The following is a 15,921-nucleotide window of genomic DNA, read 5'->3' on the forward strand; positions in this document are numbered from 1 at the left end:
AGTATGAATGGGTGAGCTCCTTATCAGCATGAAAAGTTGTAAATCTTATAAAAGCACGGTTAAAAGCTTAAAATGAGTGCCCTGCTTGAATATTGTTCAAAGCTAACCTGTGGGCCGGGTTGGAGTCATTGCTGGCCAGATTTTGGTCCCTGGGCCTTGAGTTTGATACCCCTGCCATCGATGGTTAGCAGACAGATTAGTAGATGATTTTACAGCTGATAGTTTTAGCAGTCACTAGAGTTAAAAATACTGTTTTTAGCAGATGAGAATAGTGTTCAAATACAAAATTATTTTATAAGTGCAAAGATTGTGTGTGTGTTTATCTAAAATATTTATAATTATTCTGGATATTTATAAATGAACTCATCTATTTTGTTGAGATCTGGGGTAGGTCAAGGAAATCTTAATTTCTTTTCAGATTTTTTCTGATCTCGCAAGAAGCTTCCTCCTTTTGGATTCAACACAAGTAAAGTTTTGTAACATCGACACCTTTTAAACTGTTTCATCACGCCTTCCTTCCCTCAGAGTGGGATGACTGACCTGACAACAGCTGAGGTTTGGTTTTCTGTCTTGACCCTCAGGAGTCAGCAGTGTCTAAAAACAGTGCGACAGAAAAACACACACTTCTCTTTACTGTAAAATAAGAATAGCAGAAGTGAGTTGTAGGCTCGTCAACTGATTCTTGGAAAACTTGTAAATCAGCTGTTTGTGAAATTATTGTTAAAAAAAAAGAAGAAAGTTTTACTTTGTTTTTTTCCAGTCTGGGTCCTCTTACTCCAACAGTCTGAAGACATGCATCGGGTAACTGGCGAGTCTAAATTGGCTGTAGGTGAGATTGTAAGTATGAATGGTTGTCCGTCTCTCTGTGTTATCATGCGATAGGCTGGCAACCAGGGTGTACCCCTCTCTCACCTTAAGGTAGCTGAGTTGGCCTCAAGAACCCCCAGATTGGATAAGAATAACATGGATAGTCAATAAACAAAAACTATTCACTAGTGATTAAAAATGATATTTAAATAAAGTTTATTGGCATCTTTTACCTTTTTACAAACAGAAAACATCAACGATCAGCAGCCTAAACCTTACCAGTGGAGGTGGCTGAACTGCTTGAAGTCATAAAAATAATAATGCTATACTGATCAGTCTCCTATGGCTCAGAAAACTGTCTCGCCTTCCTAACCTACATTTAGCTTGTTCCAGTCTCAACACTGCAGACATGCTGCTATATATTTTAAGCAAGACATTTTGCTGCAGTGCTACAGCAAAAAACTGAATTAAAATACTACATCCAAAAATACTTGCGAATGAAAAATAGGTGGAGCATCTCAGTGTATCACAGACAAAGTGGAAAATGCTGTCGAAATGCACAGCTTCATCAACAAATCCTCTCCACAGAACTCAGTACTAGAACATCCCGGTCCACTCATCAGGGTTTCCACCAGAACGAATACCTCCAGGACTGAACACGTTCTTCTTCCCTGGTTTGCTGCTAAAGCAGCTCCAGTTTGTTTCCAATTAAAGTGACCTGAAAATAAAACTGAGACAAGTTGAACATCACTGTTAAGTCAGTTTAAAACAACACAGTGTAGTGTCACTAAAACTGGCATAATATTTTAAGACGTCTCACTGCTGGATTTGAAGTCGTTCAACTGATTTCTGATGCTTGTTAAAAGAACACCTCAATAATCTAACCGAGAGAAAATATAAACCTGAATAATTGCTATAGAAACAGTAATTACCTAATCCCAGTGATATATTCCACAAATGCCCTATATGCTTCACACAGTTCCAAACAACAGTAAAATACAGAATATTATATTACAGTGTGGTGCACAACTCCACATAAAACTCACCGATTAAACTTCTATCTAACCACAAAGGCACTCTCTCGGATCTTGGAAAGTGGAAACTGTGAAAAAATGGATTACACAGAAAGTCATTTTACTTTACCTGTAAGATTTATTAAAGATTTATTAGAACTCAAATTTTAAAACCTACACTTACATCCAGTTCTCTGGGGAATTGAACAGGCTCTATTCCCTTACAGCAGAGCACTGAGAAAGGCCTCTCCTCGGTCTCTGAATGCTCTTTGAAGCACAGACTGAACACTTTGGCAGGCAGGTAAACATCCCAGTCAGCTGCATGCTCCTCTATTAGATCGTTCACCATCCTGTTTGATTAGGAACATTACAGCACTGAGATGTTACTATCATGACAGAACATCCAGGTATTATGCGCCGATTGTTTGTAATAACAGTTTGGTCCACAGGTGCCAGATATTTTATATTTTTGGTGTTATTTATTCCCTTTTATCTCATTGAGAAAAAAACATAAATACTATTATAAAAGACAACTACATCATCAGCAGAAAATTGTTGTTCAAATATTCCTTTAGCTCCCAACAAAACAAGTACTGAGAATCCACAGAGAGTTCAAAATTGTCCAGACTCTTTCAGCTCCAATAAAATGAGCGTGACCGCTGTTTCAATAAAGTTTCATGTCCAGACATCCAAAAGTAAAGAAGAGCTAATTTCCATCTGAAGTTGACAAAATTCTCACTTTAGTATATTTTTTGACAAAAAAGAAAAAAGTAGAGCTCGGCTATAACTTTCGATGTTAAGGTAGATGGAAAAAATAACAGCAGCTTTGGGATACTTGACATATGCTTTACTACCAGGTGGCTAGTTATGGTCGAGCTGATAGAAACACATTAGCACAGATCTGGATAAAACTATTCTCAATAAAAGTTCACGTTGAGGGTCTCCCACTATCATCTGGTAGGAAGAAGATGATGAAAACGGACTATATTTCAGAGATGATCCATCAACAACACAATGCATTAAAACATGTTCCTGTGTGGTTTGAATGACTCACTATGAATAATCCTGTTACATCACCACTTAACAAACAGATACTGATGTTTGCCTGATTTATTGGTGCATGCACAGTTATAACTGCCCTAAAAGCACGAATGCATCTAAAACTATTAACTGCAAAACCAATATGGTAACAGAAAACTTCAGAGACTTTAGCATTCGTGATATTATTAATAACCTAAGTGTTTTAATCCTGTGTTAAAAGCTACAAGTTTTCACCTGCAACAACAAGAGAATGAACTTTGTAGGTCATCCAAATGACAAAATGTATTTTGGTAAAATTAATCAAATCTGGAAAAGGACCAAAAGAAACAAAACTACAGGTATAAAGGCATAACAAGACTATAAAATGTCACAAAAAACAAATATTAGCACACCCTGGCTTTTTACAGACCTGTCTATCAGCTGTGGTGTGATCATATCTGCGATGCCCGTCTGCTGATGATAGACCACAAGAGCAACAGCAACCTTCAGCTGATCTTTCAGTTCTCGGTTGATCTGTCATCGGGAAGACATTCACACAGTATACAGTTGTATGAAACTGGACAATGAGGACACTCTATAACATTAGTTTATAACAAAAAAAAGTATCATGCATTATATTATGAGCTGGAAGACACAAAGGGCTTTTTCAGCTGGTGGTAATTCATTTCCAGTATAACATGTTATACTGGACAATTCAGAGTATATGTTTAATTTAACAAAAATAAAACCAATATTATTTCATTAGCATTTAATTATCATGACATCTCACAGAATAGATAAAGTTTCATTCTCAGCACCATATTTTTATACTGGAACTCTAAAAAAAAACAACTGTATTCATGCAAGTACCACAAGACAAAACTGTTACCCATTTGGAACAAACCACAACAGTATATGTGTGAAAGAAAATAAGGAGGAGTATATTAGCTTCTCTTTATGCATTATATGATTGCCGAGTTGGTCTTGTGAAGGTTAAATATGCTCTTCTAAATTAAAAGCATGTCACTATAATAACTACACATGGGTTTAACTGCCTTGGGTTTGGTTTTCAGGCACTAATTCCAAGTCAGATTTATAAGGCACTTTAAAAAATGCAAGTTTCTAAACTTCAACTACATTTTTGATGTTGATATGAAATCAGGTTTTGCAAAACAGTCCAGGCAGATTAATCAAGTGTGCGCGCTCACTTTGTGGACTATGTCAAGAGGCAGTCTAGAGAGGATTCTCAGTGGATATCCAAAGTGCGCAATGATGTCCACGACGTTCTTTGCCACATCTGAAGGGAGGCACGCTGTCATCGGCACAGCTTCCACCCATTTGGAGTAGAAGTCGGTCACCGTCAAAATGTATTTGTGTCCGTTTACTGTTTGAGGCAGCGGTCCTCGGACATCCAGAGCAAGCCACTCCCATGGCTCCTTCACCTGCAGTCAGGACAATGCATCAGGCAGAGGGACAAAACCACCCAAAACCCTGGTTTGGATTTGGAGTAACACCTGCAGGTAATCGTACAACAGACGTACCTCTATAATGTTTTCATTGTCTTTATCCTCAGGCTGTAAAAATGACAAAAGAGGAGGTGAATTAAGTGCTCCACGATATAAAAGACAAACCTTTACAGATTAAAGGGGTGTAAGAATAATGCAGCAGAGACAGGAAACTGTGACACAATTGTGCGCAACACTTAGTGTCCTGATACCCGTGTGGAGCCCTTGGTTAAAGCTAGTCTGGTGAATTCTGTTTAAAAATGTCCCAGTAGTGGGTGAACTGGAAATATATGAGAATAAAAGTTTATTTTTTGTTTATGATCCAATCAAGTGATCAGGGTTGTGGTTTTAGTGTTCATCCGTTCATCCAGTTTCAGAGAATTATTACATCCCCAGTAGACTGAAAATATTCTACTTACACTGAAATTATTATCTGGAGCCCAGTGGATACTCTGTTGATGCAGGTGGAAACACACACATAGATTAACTCGCACTAATGAAGATAAACAACAAGATAAAACATATCGGATATGCCGTAAATGCCATAAGATTAGCTAAACATAAACTCTTAAGCTATCCCAGTGATCAGTATGTATATAATACAATTCCATTTACCTGTGGTACACAGTAATCTCCATGAAAAAAGTGTGGAAATGAATCGATCTTCATCAGTGCTTCATCAATTATAATCCTCCATTTCTCTGACGTTTTGGGATCTCTAATCATTAAAACAGAAAAAAACGTAAAACATTAAGGAAACGATAATATATATCTGTACAGAAATTATTAACAAAATAAATAAAAGAACAGGAAAAATTTTAAATTTATGAAGGAGAAGCACCAAAGAAACCTCTCTGGTGTTTGATTTGATTTGATCTTTTTCCAAGAGAAAACCTGTGATCGACCAGAAAGTCATCTTTGCCAACACAACAAGTCCCAAGGAGACCTTTGGTTAGATCTGAAAACTGGTTTAGTGACCTAACCAGTGGGCAGATCTCCAATGGACCAATACAGCAAACCACCATGACTGTAAATTTGTTTTTAAATGCGTGTACAGCAGGAAAATGTCATCTTAAATGCTTTTATCAGCTTTTAAAAGAAAAAAAAACAACTTAGGTTTGACATTGTGTTATACCTGCAAACTGTACCATCCAAAACAACCTTTTTGCAAGATTACTGTGGTTTTTAGGCTTGTGCATTAAATATATATCAATTTAAAATCTGAGGCGTTTGTATAATGCTAACTGCTTCTATAAAGACATTTATGAGCCACAATCTTTCAGCAGGTAGCAGCTGACAAACCAGATTGTTTTTATACCTCTGAGAGAAACTGACTAGTCAGAAGTAACATGTTTAGTCCTTTTATCCTTTTTAATCTTTTGCTTTTCTTCTAAAACTTCTAACAAATCTTAAATGTCCCTCACTGAGCACAAAACAAATATTTTTCTCAGCAAATAAATATCAAGCATCAAAACCACGCAAAGAAAAATGCTTTGTTTTCAGAATTTATGTGCATATTTGAATGTGTAGCTTATGACTACAAGGCAGCACTTTTAAGTACACCTGTGTGAACGATAAGAAGTGCACTAAAACTAAACTCGAGACTACAAGTTGGTCAGCAATATGGCTTTCTTTCCCAAACTACACGGTCACTATAAATATACAGTGGAATATAACTGAATCAATCTGTGACACCTAGAAACTGTTTCTCATAACCTCATTATGGTGTGAATGTTAAAAGCTCAGCAAATATATAACAAAAAAGTTGCAGATTCAGTGAATTAAGGAGCGATGAGAACAGGAGGAAGTTGGTTTTAGAGAATAATATGGAATATGCTGCTAATATTATTTACCACAATCTAAATTTTGATCTCTAAGCTCATCCAGCCTTGTTTCCTTTATTGAACAAACACTGCAAAAATTAAACCTTTCTTCATTTTAAAATGTTATTAATAACATATAAAGCCCTACATGGCTTGGCTCCTACCTATACAGCAGATCTGCTTAGACTGAAGAGGGTCATCTGGGTCTGAAAAGGTCTTTTAACTGTTTTACGTCTTTACTTTAAAACCAGAGGTAATAATGCTTTTGAGGTTGCCACTGCTAAACCTTCCTCAGCTTATCAGGTTGGCTGAATTTTTTATGGTTGGTTTTCAGTGACGCTTCATAACTCCGCTTTTCCTTAATTGTTTGACTGTTGTTTTTGGCCCTTGGTTCTTTGAATGTGTGTATGCAGGAATGAATGTAAGACTAACTGCATGTTTAATTATGTACACTTATCCTTAATGTGTGGTTTTATTCAAACGGTTAAGCACTTTGTAAATATGCACTTTACAAATAAATGTATTATTAATAATTAACAAGCAAATATGCACAAGAAGCTAATGGCAGTCTTCAAACTGTAAACACTGACTTATTAGACGTATAATTAATGATTTAAGAAACTGGCTCCATAGTGTAGCTGTTCACACATTTGCCTAAAAAGTGAAAGATAACAAGGAAGAGACACAAATCCCTCATGAAGGGCATCCGTACTGTGCATACTGAAGCATTACTGCTTATTATTGATTTATGAAAAGAGGACTAGGACAGTAAACGTCTCCTTGTGTGTAGTTACATACCCAGATGTCTCTTGGTCTGTCTGGCTGGGTTCTTTGGCCCGGACACTGTCGTCTGTTGCAGGGAGAGCTGATGTTGCAGATGCAGCCAAATCCTTCTCTGAGCTTTTAGCACCAGGTTGCTGCTTTCACAATAAAATAAACAACACGTAATGCATTTAGAAAAATGAATAACATTAAACGTTAAACAATAAAAAGCTAACTGTCTGGGTCAGCTCACCTTGTGTCGTTTACGTCTCGGGTTAATGGCAGCCTGTATCAAGGAGACAGTAACAACACCTTTATTTTTAAAAAGCCGCTGAGGTTTAAACAGAAAAACAGGAGGAGTTTCATTATGCAGCTTTAAATATTTCACAAATGTTTTATTTCTAAATGATGCCAACAATTATCTATGATACACACAAACCTTCTTTTTCTGTGTGTTGTCAGTCGGTGTAAATATGGTGGGAACCGCATCTTCCCGAAGTGTCACACTTTTGCCCGTTTTGTCAATGTACTGCTCCTCAAAGTGATTGATGCACAGAACAGAAAAGCGAGTCGGCGTCCAGTCCTTCCACTTCATGTTCAGTACCCATTTTTTAAGTTTTCGGGGATTGTACAGGGGAAACCTGCATGCACACACAGAAAACATTTTTTCCCGTGTGAAAAGTAACTCACTAAAAATTGTGTAGAGTTCAGTAAATTTTACCTGTTGACTAACTCTGTTAAAACTAATTATGATATGCTATATGTAATATAACACTCAGTATTTCCAGCGTGATATACTGAACGTAAGCTAGATAATTAAACTTAAACAACAGAAAAACATAATAATAAGAGCATAATTTACTGTTAAAGATCTTAATCTGGAGTATTTTTGTCTCATAGATGTAATTTAGAGGATCTTAAGTGGTCTTTTTTCTTCTTCTTTTTTCAGTTGCTGCCTTTAGGGGTCGCCACAGCAGTTCATCTGCCTCAATCTCAACCTATGCTTAGCATCCTCCTCTGTCACAGCAACCCTCTGTATGTTCTCCTTTACCAAATCCACAGCTCCATGTTAAGCATCGTTTGTCCAATATATCCACTGTCCCTCCTCTGCATATGTCCAAACCATCTAAAAAAATGCAGCTTTCCTTTTTTTGCTTAGTGAGCTTGCGTACACGTCTCGGTAACTTTTCCAGGTGCACTCCGAACTGCACTCCCATGTATACAGAAAAAGATCTAATTATGTGGGCTTAAAATGTTGAGAAAAGGTGGAAAATTTGAGTCTTAACACTGATACAAGCCTAGTTCTGTCAGCCACTGTTACTTTACAAACGTGCTTCTAGCTGTCTGTTGGTTTAGTTTAACCAAAAAGCAGCGCTATTGTCGAAAACTTACTTAAAAAACTTTACGTCTGGATCGCTCGAGGTGTCGCAGTTGTAGGCACACGTATATCTCCCCATTTATGGTCAAATTTCGGTCAAGTTGGAACCACAAAAACCGATTTTGTTGTTGCTAACGCTAAAGTTGTATGAGAAACGTCTCCAGCTAACAACAATTTGGACACTTCAACATCCGGAAGGACATTTCAAAATAAAGGTCGCATTTATTCTTCCTTAGAAATATGTACTTTTTTTTACATTTATCATTAAAAATTAATAATATTTAGGATTCATAATTAATATGATTTTTGTTTTTTCAAAAATCGTGGTATTTGTGAAAATTCCTGATATTGAGATTATGTTTAACCATATGGTGAAAACTACAGAAAATTAATTTGCTGGATCCATAAATGTGATATTTCTTTGAAATGATCTCCTAAACTAATAGCTTTTTCTTTTTGGGGGTTAAGTCTACAATTTCGTGTTATCGTTCAGCAACTGTGGTTTCCCCAGAAAGATATGTCCATAAAATCACTTGTCTTACTGTATGTAATGTAATAAATTGAATTTAGGCATTAAAAAATATATATATGTACTTTAAAAAACAGCCACAATTCACTAAGACTAAAATTGACTGGGAGGACTGAATTATGTATCTATTATGTTTACATTTACTCTTATAGTGATTTGTCTCATTTTGTAAATTCACTTATATTTTAATCTACTTTTTCAATTTTTTTTAAATGACAAAAAAACAAAGTTAAGAACAATAAGTAAGAAATAGCCCTGTGGCATGTAAGAAAACTTCAAGTATTATTATTATTATTTTGTGTTTACGTACTATTAGTAAATTATAATTTTACTCAACGATGTTTCGAACTTGACATATCCGCTTTGCACCGGATGTTGTTGCTCCCTCTTCTTTGTTGTGCCTTGATTGGTTAAGGCAGTTTAATACCGCCCCCTTCCCTACCGTTTTGTTTTTGCATCTATACTTTGATATTTTCTTCAAAATACCCACACAAAAAAAGCTCCAAGATCATTTTCTCCGTGGTGATCTGCTGGGTTTTTTTTTAATTACTTAAAATATAAAAATAAATAAAATATTATTCTTGTAAACATATAAACTATTTTTCTCTGGAGAGTTGGGGCAGCTAAATGAATCAAATCAGGCATACTTAAAAACACCTTTGTTTATTTAAAGCTTCTCAGCTGCTTTTTGTTTTCCACTCGACTCTCCACTCATCCCAGTCGATCAGGGTTCGTTTCATGTCCCATCCTGCAGCTTCAGCACCTGAAGGTTACATTTCCAGAATCATGCTTCCACTAAAGGAATCAGAGAGGATGATTGGTAAGTTAAAGCAGTTTTGCATGTGCTCACCCTTAAGTAATGGATTGAAAATGGCATCCATCAGCTTGTGACTCTTGTGCACCATTTCCCAGTGACCTTCTAAAAAGAAAAGAGGAAGTTTTACAGTTCTTCACATTTAAACAGTTAAACATGGAAAGAGGTAGAGGCTCACTTTGTTGTTTCGGTGCAGCCCCTGTAGCTTCTCTGGAGTTTGACGAGCTCAGCATGTTGCCGAGTACTACCGCCTGGCACATCGCTCTGATTTCGTCACTCACTGAAGCTTCTGGTCCCAAACAAACACATACACAGCCTGCGAGAAAGACAGGAGGTTTAAAAATAACTTTCCAAGTATGTAAACATGCTGCTTTTCTTTGCATGGGTGGAAGACAGCATACCATTTCTGACTCCTAACAGGTAAGGCATGCTGTTTTCCTTCAAAGCCAACTCAAGATCTTCTGGGCTGCAAAATGAGCAGAACGATAATGAAATTCCTTTTAGTTTTATGACATGTTTCCGAAGTGTTTTTAACTTCAACATATAACAGACCAGTGGCTCACAGCTGGAATACACAAACTGTGGCAGGAGGAGGAATCTTTAAACAGCTCATCGTTTTTATCCATAAACTGTTTCAGTTATTTAAGATCATCAAACTTTCTGCCCGTCACGGTTTCTGTGTGTGATTTAAGACAGACTGATTTGGGGGTCAGAGGAAGGTGGACAGAACAGACAAGGAGGCACATGAAATGAGAAAAGCCTTCTTCTTCTTTGCTTCCTCCACTTGCATTGGTGTGAGGAACTAAGACGCAAGGAAAAGAATCGAAAACATGTAATTTGAGAAATGAACGTTTCAGCTTTTCAGTGTCTGACTTTAACTATTTAATAAAAACTTCCCTGTTCTGGATTTTTCCTCCTTGTCTCACTCTTCCCCTGCATATTTTCATTGCTACTGCAACATTTAAATGCGTGCAAACCAAGTTTTGAAATCACCTCTGTGCAATCTCCTGCAGCCTCACTCCAAGCTTTATCGGCACAGTTTGCCCAAACTCTAAAACAAAATCAAAAGCAAAACAGAAGACAACTTAATAAGATTTACAATGACTCGACACAGGACTCTACCCTGCCAGTGTGATAGCACAAAAAACTTAATTCTTACCAAAGAAAACTGGTTCTCTCTGATTGGCCTCTGGTGGACTCAGGATTCGTTTGTCCTTCAGGTACTGCTGCAGTACGATAGAAAGCCGTGCTTCGTTGAAGGTTTCCATGACAACTGAACGCACAGCCTTGTAGTTGGCAAAAAGATGAAGCACGGTGAAGAGGAAGAAGAGGCAGAGAGTCAATCTAAACAAGACAGAAAGGGAGAAAGAGACTGAGGTGGGTGATGTTAGAGGCATGAAACACTCTAAAGCAACAGTTCACCCACATTATTTACTATTACTATTTTTTTTTTATTATCCTATACTTTGATTATCATTTTTTTGTTCTTTTTCTTTATTTTTTTTTCTCTTTGATAACTTTACTTGCTGTGCAGTCGTTTAAGTCAAATTTACTTGACCCGATCCTTCTAGATCATTTTGTCTGGGTTTGGAAGTACCAGCTAAGGAAATGTCCACCTTGTCTTATAATATAATAAAACTGTACCACAATCACCTTGAAGGCTCAAAGTGCCAAGAAAAAAAAGTTTTTCTCCAAAACTAGAACCTCACATCAAAACAATCATAAACAGCATTGCAGGCTGGAGCAAAAACATGTTTTTTGGGTAAACTGACCCGTTAAGAATATAATTAGTATTTGAAATATAGCAAAACTTACACTGGATTATCAGTGACGAGGGGAATGAGTATCAGACTGACCAGCAGTCCGGCCAGATTCACTAAAGTCTCCTAAAGGAAAACACAGAGATGATGATGTTATGATGGCTTTACAGATTTGCTACAAATTACCTGTTTTTACTGTGTGTCTCTGGAGATAAACATTGTGTACATAATAAAATGTATCTGCTTCAGTAGCAGGGACCTGAAATGTTGCTGTTATTATTAATCAAACGTGCTTTACCTGGTTTAACTTAAAACTACCATTAAAGGGCTTTTTGTGCTTCTTTCTTGTGCCACACCAAAATATTGTATACAGAATATATCCTTTTCTAATTACCATCACATTAAGTTTCCATCCTGGTACATTTGAAAGATTGAAAACATGTAGACAATGAACAGTGTAAAACTGCTCACGTTGGTTAGCTTGATGATACACAGTGTGATGAAAGTAGGAAGTGGCAGCTACCTGACTGCCGTCTTTGGCAGAGATGTCAGCCATGTTGTCTCTGCGGGCCTGATGAACAGTGAGAGCCGCTCTGGTCGCACCACCTGCCACTCCAACAATAGACTGGAGAAGACAAACACAAATGGATGACATGAAAGATAACGCAACGTAACGTTTTATACTTTTTCTGCATCCTTGCACCTGGGCTGTCCTTGGTCAACTAGACAGGAATTTCATTTTTATATCACCTATTTAGCAATGGGAATAGCCTTTTAAATTGTGGTGTACATTAAATAATTTTGATCAGAATTAACCTGTTTTTTGTTTGTTTGTTTGTTACCTTGAATATCCCTGCAGTGCACACAATGAAGGTGAAGCAAGCAGGAAAGTAAGGAGCCAGTATTTCCATGAACATGGCAATGTCATTGAGCACATCAGCAAAAAGTCTAATTGGGAATTAAAAAACAAACAAAACTCAAATGGGTTTCCTGTGGTGACTGGAATGACTTGTCTTACACATTTATCACATACCTCCATTTTTTTGCTTCAGAGTCCAGCTTACTCCTGGAAAAAGACGAAGAAACTTACTCTGAACATAATTTCTATCAGAACAAAAGCCAATGTTTTTTGTGTGTGTGTGTGTGTGTGTGTGTGTGTGTGTGTGTGTGTGTGAGTGAGAAGAGACTGGCAAATGGCATTGAAGGAAATACTGATAGAATCACTTCCTTAAATTTCCTTAAAGCACTGAATTTTATGCACTTTAAAAAAAATTTATCATCAGTGGCCACAGTTTTAGAATCTAAAGTATTTGCTTTTGCACACTGGGTTAGATCTTCTCATATAAGCCTTACCCTTTCTGCCAGGCGAAGAGGATTCTTCCCAACATGCCAGTCCCATCTGCAGGGAGACACATTTGTTTGTTATCGAAACACCAGTGAGGTCAGCACGAGCTGTGCAGGGTTAATGTAAATGTAAATGTACTTTTCCACCTTTTAATAACCAGGTAACAGTGGCTGCAGCTACGGTGGCCTCCTGGTTTCCAACACCAACACCTCTGAGGGAAGCCTGAGTGGCGAGAGTCCCTGACAGGGAACTGGAGAAGGCCTGAGAGAGGAGGAAGAGCGTGACTGAAGGGGTTTAATGTCACAGATATGTAACTATCCCTGTTGTATTACCCACTGTACCTGCATTGTATCCCAGAACTGGTACTGCAGATAATCATCACTCACACTCTCTGGATAACCTTGAGGCAGAAAGACGCTCTGAAATCAAAAGTTCAAACTTCAGGTTGATGTTTGCAGTTAGCGTAAGCACAATTAAGTTCACTTGTGCCTTACTTTAAAAACTCCAAAAACCGAGTTTCCTCCTGAGTGACCTTCACTCCCATCTCTCCTCCTCTCCATCACTCCATCTTTTGATACATACTTCCAGGATTCTGCACTGCCATATCTCTCTGTTGCCAAAACCACACCTTTGTCCGTCTCCATTTATACTTTTAAGAGCGATAGTCGGAGGGATGTAAACGATTTTTTAAACAAACTGAGCAATTCTGCGGCTTCAGATCCACTGGAATGCATTTAATTAAAGCCCAGCTAAAAGTGGACTTCAGCGTGACAGAGCCGACGTGTCCTGTTTTGTTTTGATTTGTGACGTTTCCGGGTTTGCTTCCGCACTCACAGTTTCCCGATCACTCATTGGTGGATTAGAAGTTCAAGGCGGAGCCCCAGCGGAGACGCTCAAATGATGTCAAAGAAACGAGAAATAGATTTTTTTTTCTTCGCTTTTTACGGTCTTGCTGGAGGAACAATAAATATTTTTCATAACCATGTGTCAGTTAACATGAATGAACTCAGACGATAAAAAACAAATACTGTCAAAAAAAAAAAGCGTACACAAGCAGGATAAATAAATAAAATATAAATAATAAATAAAAATAAAAATGTGATACCAACATTGCAATGCACATTCATTTAAGACAATATCTACAGTTTCTTTCCCCTAAATTTCACCAACCTTGTTTCATACGGCTCATGCAATGAACTTCACGTAATTTAACCATTTTTCCATTCTTTAACTTCCAGGTGATTTAAAATTAAACATAAAAGTATAAACACAATACATACAGTTAAATAAATAAATAGAAATGGTTCACCCTGTCTTAGTATGGCACCTGCTTTTTCTCTCTCCCCTCTGTGCAAGTGAATGGTGATTAACCAATCCTTTACAGCAGTGGGTGTGGTGTCTGATAACCCAGAGCAAGCACACCTGTTGTACACCTGAGTGATCATCCTCATTATTTAAATTCAGAGTGCTGCTCAGGACCGGATTGTTAAACAGTTTTTGTGGTACTGTTATTTAGGGGGTTTAGTGCAATTATGAACTGTTTGCTTGGGTTTAACCTGTGAGACACTCACCTGCCTTTCATTTCCTGTGTTCCTCTCTGGAGAATCTGGACTAATCCACGTACCTGCCTTGTCCATTCCCCCTTTTACCAGCTGGAAAATAACCTGCCTAATGGAAGCCAAGCCCAATCACAGTACTTTGCAAAGACAGGAAGTTGGTGGGAGGTTTTCCTGGTCCTTACTGGGGAGTTAACCCACATTCTGAGGAAACAAACTTCACTGCTGCAGAAAGCAGTAATCGAACTTTTGCACCTAAGGACCATTTGCTTAACTACGAATGGTTTTTCAACCAGTTTATTAACCAGTTAATTCTTGAGTTCCAGTTGTTTATCTTGCAAACCCACCTGTGCTCTGCTGTATTTACTCCTGTTTTACTGGTATTAAAGTCAAGTCAAGATACTCAGACTACCACAAACGTTATAGCTGTGACACTTAAAATTGATTTAATTCAATTTCATTTATGTAGTGCCAAATATAATAACAGTTGCCTCAAGGTACTTTATACTGCAAGGTAATGAACGTACAATAACACAGAGAAAATCCCATCAATCAAATGACCCCCTTTCACCAAACACTTGGCAACAGTGAGAAGGGAAAAGTCCCTTTTAACAAGAAGAAACCTGAAGCAGAACTAGGTTTGGGGAGGGGTGACCATATGCTGTGACAGATTGGGGGTGAGGGAAGAGAAACAGGACAAAAGACAGACTGTGGAGGAGATCCAGAGTTTAATATTAACTAATGATTAAATGCAGAATTAAATGCAGGTGTGTAAACACACAGTGAAGAAGAAACAGTAATGCATCATTGGAAGCCCCTAGTAGCCTAAGCCAATTCTAAGGCAAGAATCAGGGTCACCTGATCTAGCCCTAACTATATGCTTTGTCAAAAAGGACATTTGTAAGCCTAATATAATTCAGCCTGCGGATGTAAGAAAGACCTGCTTCATGTGAAGCACAGAAGTTAAACTGATAAAGAAATAGAAATTCAACAAGAAACTAACCAGCAGTAGACCAGTAAAAATGTTGAAGCCAAAGCGTGTCTAGTGTTCATAAAGACCTGGGTTCATAGTTCATCCATCATTTTTATGAGCATGCCAGAGAGCTACTGAAATATAAAATCCAGTATTAAAACTTTAAAAGTTTTAATACAGGATGGAAAGTGATTTATACAACTTTGGATGCAGAAGTACATATAGATAAATATATTTTTTCAATTATAAATAAATAGTTATAGTAGTTACATAGTTAAATATTTACCTATAATTTTGCAAGCTGTGGCTTTAGTTGTTCAAGGTAGTTTCTTAAGATTCCTGTAAGCAGTGCATTGCAATCATCCAGCAAACTAGAGATACATGGATGAGTTATTTAGTTACATGATAACCACTGAATCTTTATTATATTTCTGTGGTGATAAATCAGATTCTAACAATGTTCATGATGTGGCCCAGGAAATCTGTAAAGTGAGGTCAGCATCTGTGAGACTCCAGTGGTCAGGACCGCTTTCTGATCAAAGTTAAACTGAAGGCGGTTTTAGCCATACTGTTATCAACATCAATGAAACTGATAGTTTTGGGGGAGTACCTTTCGATCTTTGGCTATGTACAGAG

The 15,921-nt window shown here is 37.5% G+C and overlaps 1 protein-coding gene across 5 annotated transcripts; it reads right to left on the bottom strand.

The window, feature by feature from the left end:
• Positions 1-999: 999 nt before the first annotated feature.
• On the bottom strand, positions 1,000-14,107 carry rusf1 (RUS family member 1). 5 transcript variants are annotated; one of them, XM_082529234.1, is made up of 15 exons: positions 14,066-14,107; positions 13,098-13,175; positions 12,903-13,017; positions 12,765-12,810; positions 12,445-12,477; positions 12,254-12,359; positions 11,935-12,036; positions 11,467-11,537; positions 10,811-10,995; positions 10,645-10,702; positions 10,053-10,117; positions 9,830-9,967; positions 9,688-9,756; positions 9,495-9,600; positions 7,463-7,571 (listed from the first exon to the last, which is right to left on the bottom strand). In XM_082529234.1, the coding sequence occupies exons 2-14, from the start codon at positions 13,101-13,103 to the stop codon at positions 9,515-9,517; spliced, it is 1,080 nt and encodes a 359-aa protein (XP_082385360.1). In that variant the 5' UTR covers positions 13,104-13,175; positions 14,066-14,107; the 3' UTR covers positions 7,463-7,571; positions 9,495-9,514. The 5 variants fall into 5 exon arrangements, with proteins under 5 accessions (XP_082385359.1, XP_082385358.1, XP_082385360.1 ...); XM_082529235.1 differs by lacking the exon at positions 14,066-14,107 and adding an exon at positions 13,927-14,056; XM_082529231.1 differs by lacking the exon at positions 14,066-14,107 and adding an exon at positions 13,251-13,598.
• Between the last annotated feature and the right edge of the window lie 1,814 nt (positions 14,108-15,921).

The sequence above is a fragment of the Aulonocara stuartgranti genome (genome assembly GCF_965226115.1).
Source record: "Aulonocara stuartgranti genome assembly, chromosome: 4".
NCBI classification, from domain to species: Eukaryota; Metazoa; Chordata; class Actinopteri; order Cichliformes; family Cichlidae; genus Aulonocara; species Aulonocara stuartgranti.